General features: G+C 36.6%; 1 protein-coding gene across 13 annotated transcripts in view; it reads right to left on the minus strand.

Annotated features, from left to right (window-relative positions):
* Positions 1 to 21,698, minus strand: part of PTPRD (protein tyrosine phosphatase receptor type D) — a 427,632-nt gene that overhangs the window by 316,192 nt on the left and 89,742 nt on the right. For 8 of the 13 annotated variants that reach the window (XM_043487050.1, XM_043487045.1, XM_043487044.1 and 5 more), the window contains exons 2-3: positions 11,501 to 11,649; positions 7,927 to 8,068 (exon numbers count right to left, since the gene is read on the minus strand). In XM_043487050.1, the coding sequence (XP_043342985.1) occupies positions 7,927 to 8,068; positions 11,501 to 11,649 (291 nt within the window). The remainder of the gene's footprint in view (positions 1 to 7,926; positions 8,069 to 11,500; positions 11,650 to 21,698) is intronic. The other 5 variants (XM_043487052.1, XM_043487049.1, XM_043487053.1 and 2 more) reach the window with 1 other exon arrangement.

Here is a 21,698-nt window from a genome sequence, read left to right on the forward strand (position 1 = left end):
GCATGTGAGAAAAAGAATTTAATATGCAATAATATGGTTAAAATCTATTACTTTAAAAAAATCCACTGTGTGAAAATAATATATGCATATTTAATGCAACTATAAACATTAAAAATCAAAAATAAATGTTAAAGATACAAAAATAAAAGCATGGAAGATTTTGAGGTATAAATTAAAACACAAGGTCATTTAGAAAAATCACAGATAAGACAGTCTTTAAATTTTCTTACTATCTTTAATAAAATATATTAAGAACACTTGAATGTGTGTCATCATATTTGTGTTTAATGTGGCATTAATTCACAAGTCATTGTTTTTTTAATAAGATAAAATAAGCTACTTGCTGTTCTAAGGAGATACATAATTAGGATTTTGATAATTAAATCCTAGATGAGGCATTTGGTATATCTATGCCCTAAATCCCAATAAATTATGCATGCACAACTCTGAAAACTACATCTTAATTAGTAGCTTAAAATAAAACTAATTTTGAAAACCAGAAAATTGAATTTTTAAAAATTGTTCAAATTTTATCAGTGAAAGACAACCAAATATTCAGTCTTAAAGTACTGATATAAACATCAGTTGTGTATAAAGGTACATGAATTGTTTGGTATGCTAGTTTAAGTATTTTAGTAAACCTCTGTAAATTTCAACTCACGTAGAGATGATTTTATATTAGTCGCATGATTTCTCACTTTTGCAGCTTAATCTCTTTGGCCAATGAAGTATGTCCCAGTCTCATTTTCTTCTACTACTATCCTTTTAACTTCTGCTCTACTCTGAGCTACTATTGTTTATACTGACCTGTGATGGTTAATTTCATGTATCAACTGGACTGGGCCACAAGGGGCCCAGACATTTTGTTAAATCTTATTTTGGGTGTTACCATATGAGTGTTTTTTGATAAGATTAACATTTAAATCAAAAGACCCTGTAAAGCAAACTGGTTTCCCTAATGTGAGTGGACCTTATCCAATCAGTTGAAGGTCTGAACAGAACAAGAAGAATGACCCTCTTCCACATAAGAGAATTCCTCCTACCTAACAACCTTCGAACTGGGATCTTGGCATATTCCTGCCTTCAGTCTCAAATGGGAAATGTCAGCTCTTCCTGGGTCACAAGCCTGTTGGCATTCAAACCATACCATCAGCTTTCCTGGACCTCCAGCTTGTTGACTCAACCTGTGGATCTCAAGAGTTGTCCGCCTCTGTAATGTGGTTTAGTCGCTCAGATGTATCCGACTCTGTGAGACCCTGTGGACTGTACCCAGCCAGGCTCCTCTGTTTGTGGGATTCTTCAGGCAAGAATACTGAAGTAGGTTAGCATTTCCTTCTCCAGTCTCCTTAATAGTATGAGCCAACGCAATATAATAAATCTCTTTACATATATAAACAAAATAAGTATAAATATGCATACACTTAACATTGGTTCTGTTTCTCTGGAGAACCCTAATATACCACCCACAACCACCATCAAATATTTAGCAATTTTTTATGTGTGCAAGCATGCTCATGAAACTTTATCCCTAACCGTCTCTCATACTAGCTCTGCCTGATAAAATCCTACATAGTTTCAAGCCCCAACTCAGAGACCTCCTCCCCATGATGCACCATCAAAGTGGAGTTTCCGCACTTCACACATCCATAGACTGTTTAGCACTATTTGCATTCATATCTGCTTGTCTGTGACTGGTGAGCTGGAAGAACACAGTTCTTCCTGGACAATGTGAACTGTCTTCTTATATCTCAAAAGGGAATATCTGAAGGACTGGAATACATTGTCACAACATAATAAAGCAGGGATTATTTCTGACTGGGTAAAAACCAAAGGAAATTTTAGCTGTCTGACCAAGAAAAAATTCATTTCAAACTCTTTAGACCTTGATTTCTTCCATCAAATGTAAGTGATTCTCTTCGGTTCACCAAACTCCCTTCCAACTCGATATTTCCATATCTCCATCAATCAACCAATCAACAGTAAATGCTCATTTGACTCAATACTCATTTTTAAATTATCTTAAATAATATAATATGAAGCCAAAAGTATAAACTTGCTCTCACATAAATGCAACAATTCACAAGTGCACCCATTCTCTCTGAGACCTTTTAAGATAGTAGCCTGACAGGGAAAAACAAATGATAATGATTAAAAGAAAGCAACATGTGTCTCCAACAGGAAGATCCATAAAAAACTGATCACAGGGAAACATGAATATCTTCAGCCCACACACTCACTTTCTCCGAGATATTATCAGGTTTAATGTCTCTGGTCCTAGAGTCTCCAGGGAACCGTTCATGCGGGCTCCTGCCTTCGTCAACACTGATACGTACTAATATGTAAAGAACAGTTATTTGTAAGAACTGAAAGTCAGAAGTTTCTGTTTACTTATATGGCTCTGCACCTCTTTTCAGCCAGGAAATGGAGTAGTCAGGAAGGCTTTATAATGTTGTATCAATTTATTCCAAGTACAAGAGTATTTTATAAACCTTTTTTCAAATTATCTTCACTTGGTACCATAATTGTCAGCAAGTTTTGTTCTGTGTTGGCCATCCTTCCTTTTGTTTCAGTCTTTCATAAAAATCTTTTTGTGTGACAGTCAAGCAGCTGTGCTTTGTTCTTTAATGTTCCTAGCCTGGATCCCCAGCCGAGACCACTTTATAACATAAACGGCAAAGTACCATTTTCACAGCAGGGACAACTGTGTTCATCTTCAAAAAGAGGCATTAATAAAATGAAACTGTAATGAACATGCTAATTCTGATCTCAGGGTAGTATAACAATGGCAGAGAGAGTCGACTGCCTTCTCCCTGAAAGATGGTAAAGCTGTTTTTTTTTTTTTTAACTGCTATAATGGCTTACATTTTTTGAAACAGACGTATTATGCAAACATTTCTCTCCATTTCCCAATGAAATGCCTTTTCTGTCTCACCCAAATGCTAGCTGTGTGTTTTACTATATCAGTAACAGTCACCTTCAGGGAGCATATTTTTGCCATCTTGCAAGAACTGACTTGCTAAAAAAGGGATGTCACTGAAACATAGAAAGCCAAAGAGCAGAGATCTGAGAGACCACCAATTCAATGCCTTCCGTGTGCACATGACATCAAGATAAATAAATGAGCACAAGTACAAGAAGGTTAATAAGTTTGCTCAAGATGTCACAGTAATTCTGAGACAGAGCCGGAGCTGGGACTCAAATTATTTGAGACCTGAACTTGGGGAGTTTGGGTATTATCATATGCCTTGATGGTGATCATTCATAAACTATGATGCACTAACGTGCAGTAGATCCTCAAATCTAAGTGCCACTTCATAAAATATGTCAGCAAAACTAAGCAACTAAATTGTCTCATATTTTGTCAGCTAACTTTTTGTAGACAATAATTTTACTTAGTGTGTGATCTCGGAACAAACTGGTAGTAACAATCCTGTATATCATGCCCTGTTTTGTTGTGGGGTTTCCCAAGTGGTGCAGGGGTAAATAATCCACCTGCCAATGCAGGAGATGCAAGAGACTCAGGTTCGATCCTTGGGTTGGGAAGATACCCTCAAGTGGGAAATGGCAACCCACTCCAGTATTCTTGCCTGGGAAACCCCATGGGCAGAGAAGCCTGGCGGGCCACAGACCAGGGGGTCCCAGAGTTGGACATGACTGAGCACACACACATGCTCTTTGGTTATGGTAGTGCTGGTGGTGCTTTGAGGAGCAGTACTATTTCAAAATGGGCAAGTCTCAGAAAGTAATCCACTAAATTTAGAAAAATTACATAGTACATGAAGTTTTAGATGGTAAAATGTGCATTTTCTGATTATTACGTTTAAAAAATCTAAATTCAACTAACATATTTAGTCACAGAGTGTTGACTAAATTTTTCTAGAACTTTCTCTTAGAGAAGGGGAGCTATGTGAGTAAGAAAAAAAGGATTCTTGATGTCTTCCTTCCTAAAACAGGCATATGATCCTCGATTCTTACAGGAAAGAAAACTCTGTGGATGGTGATAACTCATTTTCCCTAACCAGTGGCTGATGAGATGTATCTGAGAGAACATTTTCATCTCTGGTTATCGTTACCCAAATTTCCAAGCTTTCCCCTTGATATCTTTGGGCAGGAAGAAATGGTGGCTTGTGAACCAAAGACTCAGAAAGAACCAATTCCATCTGGATGATAACCACTCTTCTTAACACCTTCTCTGGTCCTATACTTTGCCCTTCACCGTAAGTCTAATACCAAATCCAAAGTCCTCAGCAGAATCCCACTATTAGGCAAAGCTCCGCCCTTAATAACCTCTCAGTGAGATTAGAGGCCTCCACTTAAAGTTCTGCATAGGATGAAAACATGTACGACAGCTATGCTCAGCCCCCTAAAGTGCTACAGAACTAGGGAGATGGCATTTGCCTATGTATCCACAGGCAAGGCAACCAAAATAAATCAATAAATGACCTGGAGTCTATAAATACCACATTCACTACTTCTATGAACTGCAGTCTACCCATATAAATGGTAGTTGCTCAAACATCTCATTCCCCGGGGAGCGGGGTTGGGTGGGGGGCAGGGGCATGTTCTGCCCGAGTTTGAAGTTATCCTTCCTTATGAAAACAGTTTTTCAGCATGAGGGTAATTTGAAATGAGCTACACAGGGCAAGTTTTCCCTGAAATACTCCCTTCAATACACATGAGCGGTCAGAGTATTATTTCAATGTCTTGTGCATTAGTTGCACAGGTCAGATGACTAAATCTCCAATTAATCAGGTCCTCTAGTGGCCTGTGTGAAATAAATTAGTGTTCTCCATCCAGTCCACTTAGACAAAACCCATCACGACAGCTGGCACATTTTTGGCACTGTCAGCAAAGTGGGTAAAAAGTAAATGACCCATATGGACAAAATGGGCATCAGACAAGGGGCAATGGATAAAAAGTGCAAAGCAGTTTCCATCCACTGCAGAGCAGAGAGCTTGGGTATCTGCCAATGTGATTTTCAAGGGAAAGTGAACTTAAAATGGGCATAAAGCCCATCAACTATAGGATAAAACTCCTCATGTTCATCTAGTTAACTGTTTACAATGTTCATAATCTAGAAATGCAGTTTACCAACTAGAATATTTTTAAAGACTATTACTAATAAGATTACCAAAAGTTATGTAGAAATTTTAAACAAAGAGGCAACTCTGAGAAACAAAGGTACTTCCCAAGTCCACTTATTTCATCCTGCAAGGATACATGAAAATATTCTATTTTAAGGTTATGTTTAGACTACTTTTTCATTATCCAAAATATCTCTGAGTTTTTCTCATGAAACATTTCCAAGTTGCTAAAAATAATCTTAAAAAAATAAGGTTTAAGTACTTTACTAGAAACATAAATTTTCATACAAATGTACTTATATATGACAGATATTCACATAGAAAGTTAAGATCACATTAAAATTTCAAATGCATTTCCTTTACAGAGAGCCAGCTGGATAACAGCAGATGAGATGGGAGGACCCCAATCAGCTGGGAGGAAGGACAATAGAAACCCGCGTGTATGTCTATGTCAAGGGATCGTTTCCTCCAATTTCATATTAACGTCCTCATCAAACACATAAAGATTAAGTCAAACCAAACAACTGCCATTGCTTCCTCTTAAGGGGTTTGTTCGGGAAACTCAGAAGGTGAAAACATCCAAAAAAGTGTCTAATAAACTTTACTTGATTGCATCTTCATAATACATTTTCTACATGATAGCACTAGTTATAAACCACGTGAATAAGAGAAGGTCAAAAATTTAAAAGACCAACAAATCAATCTGGTTTTGCTTCCCATATGAATATTCCTCCCAAATTACTCAACAGTCTTCGGACCTTTCATCTAAATTTATGTGAACACACACAAGTATATGCACATATGCATATATTTTAGTACATATTATAGTACATATAGACATAGTCTTCAAGTTTCCAACTCCCAAATCTAGCTTCTCCTAACTGCTCTTTTTTCCCTAATGTCTTATTTTACCTAACAGATTTTACTCTTTTCTTTACCCTTACAAATATTTAAAATTCATTTCTTTTAGAACCCATTCACAGAGTTCAATTATTTGCACTTCACAGACTGTAACTTCAACTCTCACCAATTGGGCTTCCTGGCTCTTATGTGTTGGAACTGGCATTCATGTTTTATTAGAATGGATACCAATGAGCCCATCTGTAAATAAATGACCTTATCTGGACTTGTATGTCCTGGACTGTGTGGCGTCTCTAATGGGGTGGATCCTTACATGGCTGCATGCTCCACACTCCATGGGATTCACTATTTCTAACCAGCTTTTTCATTAGCTTCTGAGTTCTAAGTATTGTACTACAGAAATAGTGCTAGAATTCTTACCTTATACAGAAACTGATCTAGCTCTTCTTCCCACCATCCTATTTGATATAGAGCTGTGTCATATTGGAGAGTTAAATCACCAGCCCTGTATCATATAGTCCATTTGGCTATTATCTTGGTTTGTAAGATTACAAATTGTCTTTTATCTGGAGGTTCTCTCTTTGTTTTCAGTACCTGGAAATACCTTTCTTGTTTATAAGCCTAACCATGCATTTAATTTTATTTTCAAATATATTATCAACATCTTTGTATGTTTATAGAGGGACAGAGAACATTCTATAAGAACATAGCTTGTCATAATGACAAGAAACGTACCTCACACCTGACTTGCTTGTTTTTAAGCAGCATTCTGTTATACAAAATTCAAAGATTTTTATCTACTTGGTCAATATTTCCCCTAAGACTTAGTAAGACGTTTCTATTACTTAAAACACATTTTAGGATGTATACGTAAATCTTCTTTTCTAGGCTTCTCAGGTTGACTGATTAATTCTGGTACTAAGTAGATCTTAAAGGAAATGTTTTTGGTTTTATTAAACATACAAAGAAAATATATCCCTCAAAGCTGGGGGATACAGAATGGAGGAGAAATGTTCTTAATCTATACATGTTTCTCTAAGATTATTTAATTATGGTCTCTTCTTTCTAATTCTCATCTGAAGGCTGTCTAAATTGCGGAATCACACAAAGTGAATTTCAAAGCAATACAAAGGAAATAAATGAACAAATGCAGGGTTGTATGAGAAAGGAAGAAACAAAGGCACAGAAGAGTTCATCTAGAAATATCAACTATGGCTGAAACCCAATTAGGCTATGTCCTTATCTCTACACAGAAGACCAAATTATATGTATTTTATACACGGCAATATTATTCATCACTAGCCTTTCTTCTTTTCCACTGTCATTCTAAAGGAAGTCTTGAAAGCAGACACACTGTACTAAAGATCTGGCAAATCATCCCAGGCTTTGGACAAACTGTAGAAGCCACATAGCCAGAAACACATAAGGTATATACACTGTTTCCAATCCCTTTCCACCAACAGATGTTAGTCTAAGAAATATAAAATCATGAAGAAAATTAGCTTTTTGACATAAGAAAGGTATATTTGTCATTCGTGATTCTTCTCATTAATAACAAATCATCTTTAGGTAGAAGATATCCCTTTAATTTTACAAGAATCAATGTCAGCTTTGGTAATTTGCAAAAGCTGCTGCTGACCTATATATGAAAAGTCCACACAGGAGTGAAGTTAACATGCAAAAGAGTAACATAACCTGCTTGCTTTTGAGGTTCTTTACCAAAAATCAAAATGGTATCTGACATTTGAAATCAGTACTTCTTTAATTTTTTTTTCTCTCCCTGACTAGCAGTTTTTAAGTCTTATGAGAGAAAGCACCCACTGTCTAGTTAAAGTTTGACCCTAATAAATATTTGACTTCAACATATTTACCAATTAAGTGTCATGACAATGCTAGTCTTTTCAATGATCCTACAAAAGAATACCTGGGGTACAGAATTTCAAAAGTGACACAAGCAGCAGCCTTGTACTTCAGTACTTACCACGTAAAACTGTGAGTCTGGTGGACACACTTATTTCTCCCACGTTATTCGAGGCCACACATTCATAAATGGCCTCGTCACGTGGAGTCCGTAAGGGCTGTATTCTGAGAACTGATCCAGATCCATCGTCAAACTCTATTACCTATTAGAGGAAACAATAGCTGTCACAGGTGTTGTTACTATCATCTACGTCTCATCTAAACCTCCTAACGCAGTGGTGGACTGGCCATTAGGCTCACAATAAACTCAGAAGCATTTTGTGACTACATTTTGATACAGTGATGAAACAGAATAATTGGTCTAATGTAATGAATCCTGTACTGAACAATGGAAAGACATGAAACTACATATGCAAAAAAAGTAAATTTCTTATCACTGTAGAAAACCATCCAGGATTTACTCATGAAAATATTCCAGTATGTGTATCTAGGGCATTGTGACCCTGGTATTAATTTTGCAAGAGACGTGCTGCTGTGATGTGTAAACTTCTTAAATTATTCTGTCTTTGATAGTACAAATTCACATGCAGATCCATTCAGTAACTGAAATGTAAGGTGAAGGGATAATGCATACCACCACTGATAGCTATTCTGCTTTAAAATGTCTCATCCTAAACAGTATAGACAAGCGAACCATGAAGAGAAACTGCATAAATCTAGTACTTAGGCAGCCAATGAGACGTCTTTCACAGCCCAAGAGACTGATGGCATGCATTAATTTTGCAATAAATCATTCCAGTATTTGTTCTAGCTTAGCATTTTCTGCATTTTTAGGGCATTCTTGCTGTAAAATGGAGGCTTGCTTCAGCAGGCAGAAAATTAATGTTCTAAACAGTAAGCCTGAATTCACTCTCATTATGGACTGAACTCTGAAACAGTTAAGAAATCTTAGGTATTTGTCACCAGATTCAAGTGGTACTTTTTAAAAATGATGATGACATTGATATTGAGGCCATGATGCTGATATTGATAATGATATGATATGATAATATGATGATATTGATAAATATGTACACAAAACTGTAGAGTCCTCTACTTATCTTTTCTATAACTATGAAGGGTTTTTTTTTTAAACTGTTCACTGAGATTCTGTTTTTTTTTTTTTCCACTTCCCTATGAATAATACATCCATGTGCTTAAACTGTGAATAAAGAACGCCTTGGTAAATATATTTACAAGATGCTCAATCCCAGATTTTGTGTATAAGTGTCAACGTATGGGGAAAAAAGGGCTTGAAAGTTTTTAAAATATATCCATTTCAAGTCCTTTTCTCATTCCATTTATGTTCTAAATTCACAGAGATAGCCAAATGTCCCACTTCTCAATGAACCACAATTTAGTTACAACTCTATTAAAAATATCACACATTTTAGAATGAATCTACTATGCATCTTGGGAGAATAAAGTTCCAAAGTTACTTTGAGACTTAATTTTTTGTCAAATATGCCATAATTTAATATATATGTGTGTGTAGTGAGAGAACATCCCCTGGCTTAATGAAGAGAAGGGTTTAAACATTTTTAATACTAATTTTAATTTTTATTTTTTTGGTCTTATTGAGAAATATCTGACATACATCACTGCATAAGGTTTAAGGTGTATAGAATGAAAGTTTAATTTACATATATGGTGATATGATTACTACAATAACTTTAGTTAACATCCATCATCTCATATAGATATAAGAAAATAATTTTTTTTCTCCTTGTGATGAGAACTCAGTATATAATCTCTTAATAACTTATGATTGTTACCTGTCATTGTGTGATTATATTTCGGAACTATTTCCTACGTTTAGGCCTGTCCAGTTCAACAAACGAACTATATATCCCATATTAGCACCCCATTAGGTGCTAATGTTATAATTTCCAATTTGAAAATCCTATTTAACACCTGGTATTGATTATAGCATCTCTAGGCCAGATGCTGTATTTGCCAGTGGAGACAGAAGAGGTAACAAAAATCAGTCACACTCAAACTCTCACAGGCTTTAGAAACTAGTGAAACCAAAAAATACATATACTGTTACAGATACTAAAGATTCACAGGCCAAGTCTCAATATTATTTGATATATCTGCTTTGTGTTAAAATGATTAATTTTTTCTGGATGTGTTTATATGATGCTCATTAGGACTCATGTACTGAGCAGAATTCGTGCTTTGAAAGGTTTACTATTATAATTTAATCTTTATTACAAGAGTTTGTCAAGAAGTCATCATTACTAGTATGTCTGATGTCAAAATTCTCTTTGACAAAAAAGTTCACTTTAATTTAAACTAAAAAGTCTATGTGCACCAAAGGTTACATACATACACATCTTTTTCTATCTGATGTAGGAAGTGTTTCTTAAAGATTAAGATATTCTTTTTATGTTTAAATCATTATAAATATTTGATCTTCAAACAAACACAATTTTAAATTTATCATTTGTAAATTACAGTCCAGATTTCAATTTTACCAGTGTAATTAATTAGGCCCTTTATGCACTTGGTCATTTATTTCAAAAATGAGTAAAATCTCAATGTTCTGAGTTTTGTAGCTGCTATATTTCTTTTAACTGGGAATAACTTTAATTTGCCAAAATGTAAATTAGGCTATGAAGCAGATCAGAAACTCAGGTAGGAGGAAGTGAGTGTTATATTAGGTATTAGCTGGAGGTCCCAGTACCCTGTAAGAACCAGTCTATAAATCACAGGCATGATGTTGTATGCTTCTTCTAATTTTCTTCTGTGCAGCTTATCACCTATTTTACTCCTCCAGAATGAGTAAATTTATATCATAAGGCTCCTTCAAAACACCCCCAGAAACGATATCTGATGCATGTTTTACCAACTACAGTGCACTGAGCTTTCTCGAGTAAATACAACTGATTTCTTCAATAGGTTTATCAACTATCAACCTGTTTGAGTATGTTTCTTCCAGAGCAGTTCTTTACACTAACACAATGGAGCAAAAGTTCTCATTCTAGTCCATGCTACTTTTAAAACACAGGTGTGAAGTATAGTGGATAACTAAACTTGCTGCCCAGTACCCATTCTCCTTCCAAATTACAGGAACTTGAATTGCCTCTAGGAAAACACTGCTCCTTCATTTCAAACCACAGAGTTGAATGGAACTGACTTCATTTCCAGCAACAGAGGTAGATTCTGCTTAACTTAGTCAGCCTGTACCATCCAGCTATTCACAAAGATTGATTCTGGGATGAACATGTAACTCAGGAAGATCCAATAGCAGAGGAAGTTCTCACTCATCCTCTAGTCTTGGATGTGGGAGGATGGGAGGCTGCATCTTTCCATCTTAAGGGAAAGCAGTCTGAAAATGAGGTTACGGATAGATGCGAAAAACACTATTTGAGCCCTGATACAAGTAGGACAACAGTCAGTCATATGAACCCTCAAATTCTCTTTTTAAAAAAGTCAGAGCCATTTATAGTGAACTTTTCCATCCCCAAAAACATAAAGAATGACATATCTCAGTGATTACAACACCTTGTTTAAGAGTAAAACAAGTAACATACAAACCAAAAACCCAACAGATACATTCTTCCCCCAGAGAAACAGAACAATGGACCTAATACCTCAAATCTTTGATTGCTGACTTTCTTTCCCTTTTTGTTCCAGACAATTTTAGGTCTTGGGTCTCCTGTAGCTTGGCAAATGAAGGAGGCAACTCCGCCAGAGACCCCTGTCTGGTCAACGGGAGTTCGCGTGAATCTTGGAGGTGCTAAAATAAAAAAGAAACAGACATCATAATGAGATGGAAAATTGAAACACAGATTATTATCTCACCGCACTGCTCTCTCCACAGCCCTCAACCCTAAGTCAGTCAATACATATATAATACACATATAAATATACTGGGATGACAAAATTAGGAAAGCACCTTTTAATTTGAGGGTAAATAAAAGGGGAAGGAGGTAACTTTCTGGTCAAGTCATCTGTTAGCAGTTTTAATGCTGAGACCAGTATTAAGGCAGAGATCCAATAACATTCGAAAAGGAACATCACACATTAATTTTTATTACCAGTATTAAAAAAATCCAATTTGTCCTCTGTAACAAAATGAGCTCATCAATCAAAGTGAGTAAAATTTTAGCTCTTTGCTTTGATGCTGCTATCAGGACGCTGCCAGAAAGCAGCAATGCCACTGCTAAGCTATTAAAATAAGTGACATTTAAGAGAAATTCTAGGAAATTTTAAAGAGACTGGAAATACAGCCTTGAGTTAGAAGGTTTAGCAAGAAACAGAAATAGGAGAAAATGGTACAGTGACTCCAACCCAGATATTGTGTGCTGTCTTACTTGAAACTTAACTCCACAATTTGCATAAAAAGATGAGTCAAGAAGCCTCCAAAGTCATAGCAAGGAAAGTAAGTTCTGTAAAGAAAAATGTAGACTTCAAGACTCTAGGACAAAAGGCTAAAAGTGGGAGGTTTTTCAAATGCCCTTCATCTCCTTTAAATGTAATATTTACTTTCCTTCTTAAAAATCTGCTTGTTATCCATCATATATTTCCAGATCTAGAAATTCATTAAATGAGAATTATATACAATGGAGATAAACGCTTATGGACAAAATACTCACCATTATCTCTTATTTACAAAGATTATAAATACATAAATGTCAATTTGAGTATTTATAGGAATCGATAGTGAGATCAGCTATGGCATAATCATCAAACAGTAAACATTATATTTATAAACATATGCCATGAGAAATACTTATGATTCAATGGTAAGCCAGATAAGCACCACACAAAGTTATACATGAGGGATAACAGGTAAAGAAAAACACACCCCAAAAAAGATGGCACAAAATATGCTAAAATATTAACAATCGTGCAGGGGTGGGGGGGAGAAGGTGTTCTAATTATTTTTCCTCCTCTTCACATTTTTCTTGCATCCTTGAGTTTTTACAATTATGTTATAGTTGGACATTTTTTTTAACTCAAAAACATTTTACCTCACTATTTTATTTTCTATTTTCTTATCCCTACGATCAAAAAAAAGAACAAAGAAACAAAAAGAGTTTTCTCTTCTCTCTTGCTGTAATTCACCTGTATGTCATTGAAATAAGGTTTTAAGTAACCATAGCTAATGTTTATTTTGAAAACTCTCCTTAGATTTTAAGAAAGAAGAAAATAGCAAAGTCCATCACTATTTGCTCGTCACCACTATTTTCTCTGCCTTGTTTTCAGGTTTCCCACGTGATGCTGCTGCTGGCCCAGTGATGTGTGTCCTGACCCTCATCATGGTTTTCCTTGAGTCAAGGAAGGCAGACTGCCCTCTCAGCACCAGTGGGCTACAGGTCACAGGGTCGCAAAGAATCAGACACAACTGAAGTAACCTAGTGCGCACACACACACGCATGCACGCACACACACACACACAGACACACATGCACACATGCCTCATTTTGAGATGCAAAACTTTCCTCTTTCTTGTATATAAATATGAAGTGTGAAATAAATAATTTTGCAGAGATCCCTTTCAGGTTTAAGGTATTAACTTCCACAATGAGGCAAAGAACGGAGAAGTGAGGGGAGTGGCGTATTTGCAATGCTGATAAAGGAACATGAATCTCCACTTCATCAGCAAATTCAACTTGATAGTAGCTCTGGTGAAAACCAGGCCCCCATTTGTTCAGAAACCCGAGGAATGAAAGCAAACTCTGACAATGCTGCTAGATATCACATCCAATAGCATCTCGGGATAGCAATACAAACTAGATAATTACCAGAACTGCGAGTAATGTTTAAAGTGATTTCAAATTGACTAACAGTGAGAGGAACAAAAAATACAGTATACTGATGTCAACTGTCTGTCACAAACAAAACAGATATTAAACTTTTTGTTTATGTTTTTCATTCTGCTGTTCCAAACAATGTAAATGGATAATAACCACATGTTTGTCAGCATCTAATATGGAAATTATAATTATGGAATTGAAATTCCTAGGGAGTTTTCCCTGAAAAAAACATATTGCATTGCTATAGTAAGTGATACAACATATCATTTTTAGGTACTTTATTTTTCACATTCCATAGCTTAAAAATTGGAAAACCAATTTTAATAAACCAGTCTCCCATTTTAGTTGAAATTTCTTGCAAGAATGTATGGACTGGGCAGAGGGATGTTGTATACAATGACATTGTACTAATCAGAAACTGAATAAACAAAGAAGGTAGGATGCCATTTTTCCTGCACTGGGATTTTTTTTAAAGGGGTAGTATCCTAGTTGGCATCCTAAATTTGGAGATTATGACAATCTGCAAAGAGGTAATATTCTGCCTGCCAGTGCAGGAGATGTGGGTTCGATCCCTGGGTCGGCAAGATCCCCTGGAGAGGGAAATGGCAACCCACTCCAGGATTCTTGTCAGGAGAACCCCCATGGACAGAGGAGCCTGGAGGGCTACAGTCCATTGGCTCACAAGAGTCAGATATTAGCGACTAAATAACAACAACAAATTATTCAGCAAAGTGTTTCCTAGATACTGAGCCAGATTATTATAAAACTTGTAAGTCTTACCTCTAAATGGAAAGCAAAGGAGGCAAGTTACCATTTTCTCAAAAAAAAATATTCAGATGTGTTTTTCATTTTCTGTTCATACCATACAGTTCTCAGGCAAACACTGACGAGCTTAAGAATCTACCAAAGATATGATCACTGGATGTTACTGCAAGCATTTTATTTATTTTTAAATTTAATTGATAATTTTATTTTTTTAATTTTTATTGAAGCATGGTTGATTTATAACATTGTACTAGTTTCAGGGGTATAGCAATGTGATTCAGTTATACATATACATATAACCACTCTTTTTTACATTCTTTTCCCATATAGGTCATTACAAGGTACTAAGTAGAATCCTGTAAGAATTTTATTTCAAACGATGAAGTCAGTAGAATTAACCTAATGAGTTGTGGACATTTTGGGGGGGAGAAGAAAAAACAGAATCTGTTTCAAATCTGGGACTGTTTTCCTATATCCCACTACCTACCACTGTAGTGACTCAGCCTTCTTCAAAAAACAGCCCTTAAATTTACTCTTTAAAAACAAACACAAGAAATGAAATTGAAAAACTGTTGTGTTTTTAAAAAGGCATATCAAGCATTTGCACACAGAATTTTTATTTTAATTTTTTTTCTAAATATAGAAATATTAGGCTTCATAGACAAGAAAATCATCGCTTTCTTACGGGATCCGATGTCAATTTTTCTACATTTGTCCACCAAATCCAAACCACAGAATGGATATATGCCATTACTCTATGATACAAAGTTAAGACTCCAGATAACACAGCAAATCCTTTCAGTAAGCATGTCTGTAGCATCCTAAAATGCTAATAATCTTGGTTGGTCAGCCTCTAACAGTGACACCGTCAATGCTAGGCAGATGACCAAAAGGTAAGAGATGAGAAAGAAAGAAGAGTAAACATAAGTCCAGCAAACACTGGAGGCAAGTAAAAATCTTAATTCCCAGAGGAATCTAACAACACAAAGCACCTACCCCCCCTCTTCTCTGTATCTCTGCTTAACAGAAGAAACTAAATGTATCTTCTGGCTTCTTCTGTCATGCTGCTAAGTCACTTCAGTCGTGTCCGACTCTGTGCAACCCCATCCCTGGGATTCTCCAGGCAAGAACACTGGCGTGGGTTGCCATTTCCTTCTCCAATGCATGCAAGTGAAAAGTGAAAGTGAAGTTGCTCAGTCATGTCTGACTCTTCGAGACCCCATGGACTGCAGCCCACCAGGCTCCTCCGTCCATGGAATTTTCCAGGCAAGAACACTGGAGTGGGGTGCCATTGTCTTCTCCGTCTTCTGTCATGGATATACTCAAATTTAAGTCATTCTCCGACTTAAATGCTCCGAAGGTGGGAAGAAAGAGAAGATAATCCAAGTAAAAGAACAAAACAAAGATTTCCACTACAAAGTCACACCATAGGACAGCCTCAGGTCTGAACAATGAAAGTCCCAACGACTATCCCATGAAATACAACCACAAATGTTATAGTTGTTTTAAGAAAAAGAGAAACATCAGGAGTATAAAGACAGAGAGAAAGATATTAAACTTTACAGTCACTAACATTCAGATAGGCACTCTTCCATTTTTGTAGCTAACTGCCACGGCTATCCACTTAGAGCTGCCAGCTCCATGCACGTCTGTTCAAGTCGGTTCTGACAAGTGAGGAGTATGACTTTTCATTAAACGAATGCCAAGCAGAGGTCAAATTACTGTTGGACCCAGAAAGTTGATTTTCTAAATGGAAAATAGACAAGCCAAACATGCATATGAGTCAGAACAGAGGCACGGTGGATATTCTAGACCATGTCTGCCATGCTCACGTGTTGTTCAAAGACTGCATTCCCGGGATGCATTCACAGGACAGACAGGAGCTCCAGGAATCCAGTAGATTTTTATTTCCTACACAGCTCGAGATGAGCCACAGGCTGCTGACTGATATTTTTCTTCCATAGATTGCTTTTCACAGTACAAACAACACACAGTGCCCTTAATAAAATGATTGTAATATTTTAATGCTAGATCAGGTCTACAGTTGTTAGGCTTCTGAAGACAAGATGATAAGCCCAAAGACCACTTAAGGTGTTTAAATTCAGGAGACCCTACCAAAACCAGCAAATTGTCTTTGACCATTCTAAACAAACTGCACTACTGAGGACAAAACCTCCCTTTAGTATGCTATGTTATACAGAGCTAGATATTAGCTGGGAGAACCACTGAAGTCCACTAGCATCATCCACGGAAGAAAAGGATTTATGAAAAATTCTTCAAGGTTAAGAAAACGACTCAGATTTGTGGTAACTGGATTAGCAAACTGAGAATCATCTCTAAGGCCGGCCCTTGCAAAGGGCCATGTGTTACAGAAATGAAGACATGAGCCGATGGTGCCATTTGTCTAATTTAATTCTAATGAATAAGCCACTTCTGCAGACATCAAAGAAATATGTCTGTCGCACGGGAAACAAAACTAACAGCATGTAACTAATTGTCTTTGTTTCTTTCAGCTGATTAACATTTCCTTAAAAAGTTTTGTTTTTAAAGGCGCATTTGTCATAATAATGTACTTAAAATCTTGAAAGAGGAAGGTTAATAATGTTACTAAATGATACTGAGGGAGAGGATGAGGAAATGTTTCGTAAAAATAAATAGGCAGTCCTGTCTCTAGGAATCCACTTCCTCCCTAAAAGTTGTCTGTAGAATTTATGAGACTGTCAGCTGACCTCATCTCTGTTCTTTCTTTCTCTGGAAGAATAAGGCTGAGGGCTCTGAAAGGAAGCTCAGGAATGGAGACCCAGAGGTGGATGAGAAATGCAAAGCACAGGAGGTGAATCTGGGATGATGTTAAGAGCCATGGCCAGGTCTGAAGGTTTAGGGAGAGAAGAACCATTCTCACAGGGTTTACATTCCTGTCCAGCCAAAATACACTCTACCAACACTGACCCAAACATACAAAATGGCCAAAGTCTGTGTGGATGATGAATTTTCTGTTATGACTCATTGGAGTAGACAGGAAACACGGCCAACATAGCAGGACAATCGTGCAGGCTCATGAGAAGGGAAGAGAGGGGAGGTCCCAAACTTGACGTATAACTCTTTAGAGAGCCAGAATTCCGGAACAAGACACCAGACTGAACTGGTGTCTATAGCAAATGTTCTTCTACATAAAGCAGGACCTCTGGGAACATTTATACTATCAAAAGGAATCTGAACAGGGTCACCTCTGACATCCATGGTCAGGATGGACTTCAAAGACTATTTTTGAGTCATCAATGAAATTCAAGAGACCTGGGTTCTATCCCTGGGTTGGGAAGATCCCCTAGAGAAGGGATAGGCTTTACCCACTCCAGTTTTCTTACCTGGAGAATACAACAGACCGTAAAGTCCATGGGGTCGCAAAGAGCTGCACACAATTGAGCAACTTTCATTTTCTTTTTTTTTTTTTTCTTTCTAAATGTATGTAGTACTGCAAAGCTTTCTATTATTCTATAAAATAAGAGCGATGGTATAATCTTACAGGACTATGGAAAAAATTGCACATAAGATATATAAAACATTTGGTCCAATGCTTGGAATTCACTGGAAAGTAGTTATTTCTTTATCCCATTTTGATATATAATGCTCCTTAAATCATTTTTAACAGCTAAAATATAGTGGAGCTGTATTAAAAAGAAAATATCACAGATGCCTCAAAAACAGTCTTTGAAGGTCCACCCCTGGCTATGGATGTCAGAGGTGACCCAGTTCATATTCCATGTGATAGAATAGATGTTCCCAGAAGTCCTGGTTTATGTACAAGAACATCTGCTCTAGAAACCATTCAGCCTGGTGTCTTGTGCCGGGATTCTAAAAAATTCCAAGCACTGGACTGAATGTTTCATATATCTTATATGCAAGGTTTTCCAGAGTCCTGTAAGATTATACCATCATTCTAAAAAAAAAAAAATGAAAAGATTATACCATCATTCTTACTTTATAGAATAATAGAAATCTTTAGAGTACTACATACATTTAGAATGAAAGAAAGAGGAAGGGAGAAAATGGGAAAAAAAGGAAGGAAGGCTCACTGAGGTTTAGAGTGAGTCATGGACTTTTGATCTAATTGTGAAGTCCTGATATTTATACTGTTCCAAATTAGAAGATGGAAAGTGACAAAGATGCTACACAGACAATATGGTATAACTCAATTTATTGCATATTTTCAAATCAAGTCTGTTTTAGTTAACCATAAGAAGTATACTGGCTGTTTTCTCAAGGGTTTAGTGAGTACTTCGTGTTGTATTACAGCAATTATTTTTCACTTTATAAGTGAGAAAGTTCACCCAGAATGTCCATGGGTGTTCTTTTTCCTCATTTCTAATAACCAGAGTACATCATCAGAAACGCTGGACTGGAGGAAGCACAAGCTGGAATCAGGATTGCCAGGAGAAATATCAATAACCTCAGATATGCAGATGACACCACCCTTACGGTAGAAAGTGAAGAGGAACTAAAGAGCCTCTTGATGAAAGTGAAAGAGGAGAGTGAAAAAGTTGGCTTAAAGCTCAACATTCAGAAAACTAAGATCATGGCATCTGGTCCCATCACTTCATGGCAAATAGATGGCAAAACAGTGGCTGACTTTATTTTTCTGGGCTCCAAAATCACTACAGATGGTGACTGCAGCCATGGCATTAAAAGATGCTTACTCCTTGGAAGGAAAGTTATGACCAATCTAGACAGCGTATTAAAAAGCAGAGACATTACTTTGCCAACAAAGGTCCGTCTAGTCAAGGCTATGGTTTTTCTAGTAGTCATGCATGGATGTGAGAGTTGGACTATAAAGAAAGCTGAGCGCAGAAGAATTGATGCTTTTGAACTGTGATGTTGGAGAAGACTCTTGAGAGTCCCTTGGACTGCAAGGAGATCAGTCCTCAGTGTTCATTGGAAGGACTGATGTTGAAGCTGAAACTCCAATACTTTGGCCACCTGATGCAAAGAGCTGACTCATGTGAAAAGATTCTGATGCTGGGAGGTACTGGGGGCAGGAGGAGAAGGGGATTACAGAGGAGAGATGGTTGGATGGCATCACCGACTCAATGGACATGGGTTTGGGTAGACTCCGGGAGTTGGTGATGGACAGGGAGGCCTGGCGTACTATGGTTCATGGGGTCGCAAAGAGTCAGACACGACTGAGTGACTGAACTAAACTGAACTGAACTGAGTAGCCAGTTGAAATCAGGGATAAATTAAGTATGAAGCCTGGGCAAAAGACAAATATCAAAGCCACAAAATTCATAAATAAAGCACACAAGCTCCAAGTGTAGTATGGTAGAATACTTTTGCAGTTTTCTGCATATACATTTAATTTGTTCATGATGGCAAAAGACAAGAAAATTCTTCATACCCATTCCCTCTTTTCCTTTTCTAGACATCCCGACAATATATTCTACGCATGTCTAGACCATTAATTTATTAAGGTTTCAGCTCCCAATCCCTGACCACTAAAATGGCTACTAGAGTATTCTCCCACCAGATAGAGATGTCTATGCTTCTATATGACTATCAATATTTAAGGAAACTAAAGATTGATATGTATACAACAGAAAGGAAGGGGAGAGGGAGAAAGGAAAGGAAGAAAAGAAGACAGGAAGAGATTTGATTTCATGAAAAGGTATCCCCCACTTGAACTTTTCCTCAGTGCCAGGTGGTCCTTATTTCTGTTGTTTGAAAGATTATCTAGCAACATCTCCACATCATTACGTTAAAAACACACCATGTCATCTGTCCTCCCAGTCCTACTTCTCTTCCTAAGTTTTCATGTGTGTCTGTGGCAGTCCCATTCCCACCAACACCCAGCCCTGACGCCTCAGCCTTTTGTCTTCTTGGAAATCAATATCTCACATCACTGCGGATCCTTCTTTTCCTTTGAGTTTTTGTTAAATGCATCTATAACTAAAGCCCTTTTCCACTCAAAATAAATAAACAAACAAGCTTTAACAACTTCCTGTTGGCAAATAAACCAGAAATTTTGTTGGCCTTTAAGATCTTTGAGAGCTGTTGCCAAACTATTTTTCCAAATATATTTCCACCATTGCCCATCAAGAACCTAAAATCCTGCCTCGATGCCCTGGTACAAGCTGTTCCCTTGCATATAATGCCTTCTCGTCCATTTAAAAACTTATAGAATTTACCCATTTTTCAACCTCTAACAAAATATCTGAAGTCTTCTTTGATCCTCCCATGTGGATAAGATTCACTATCCTTTAAACTTTCTTATCATACCTTCTGTATCTCTTCTATGAGTTTAAGCAGTCTATCATTTATTACAGCTCTTTTATACATATGTATTTCTCTCTCTGTACATTTACTGAATCCTGAGAAAAGCATCTGTGATCTGGTCAACTCAGAAGTCTCATTAACTCCTAGTCACACCAAGGACATAGTAAATGTTCAATACATACTTAGAACTGAAAAAGGGCTTCCCAAGTTACTATACCCTCTAATATTTGGCTGTACATTTTCAGTCCTTAAGATGGCTAATACTGTTAAAAACATGATAACCCTGCTTTCATTTGAATTACATTTGCTTAGAGCTTGATAAATTAACTGAAAAATACAAATTTCATGTAATATATTGTACATGACACGGCAAAGCACTGATATGACATGGTGGGAAACTAATGGATCCATATCAGGCCTTAAGGTTGCAAAATACAGCATATCCAAATTACAGACTCATGCATCCTACCTAGGACTCAATGTATGAACTGAGTAATGAATTGAATGTACTGAATGTAATACAGTGGATCTCACCTCGCTCATGAATATCATTGCACCTCATTGTTATCACAGAGCTCTTCTATTTTCTGCCACTTCTTGTGTTTTTTTTTAAATAAATTGACTTTATTGTTCTGACTGTACATTCTTAATATAAGTAAATTAGAAAACATAAATTAAAGGAAGGTATTTTAAAGCTTTTTCCAATGGTTTCTAATGTTTCCAGTGGTCATCCCTTTGATGAATGAAGACTTTTGTTATGTCTGCTCTCTCATACTTTCTACAAAAGAGATTAATACACTGTATGATTATTTTATACTCTTTTTACTTAAAATATATTGTGAACATCTTTATGCCCATAAATATTTAAATGGAAGAGTATTTTATAGTAAAAAGCATACAGATATATCTTTATTTACTGTTAAACACTGACGTTGTTTCCAATTTTTTAGTGTTATAAAAACACTTCAGTGATTATTCCTATAGTTATATCCCT

Source organism: Cervus canadensis, chromosome 14 (assembly GCF_019320065.1).
Source record: "Cervus canadensis isolate Bull #8, Minnesota chromosome 14, ASM1932006v1, whole genome shotgun sequence".
NCBI lineage: Eukaryota > Metazoa > Chordata > Mammalia > Artiodactyla > Cervidae > Cervus > Cervus canadensis.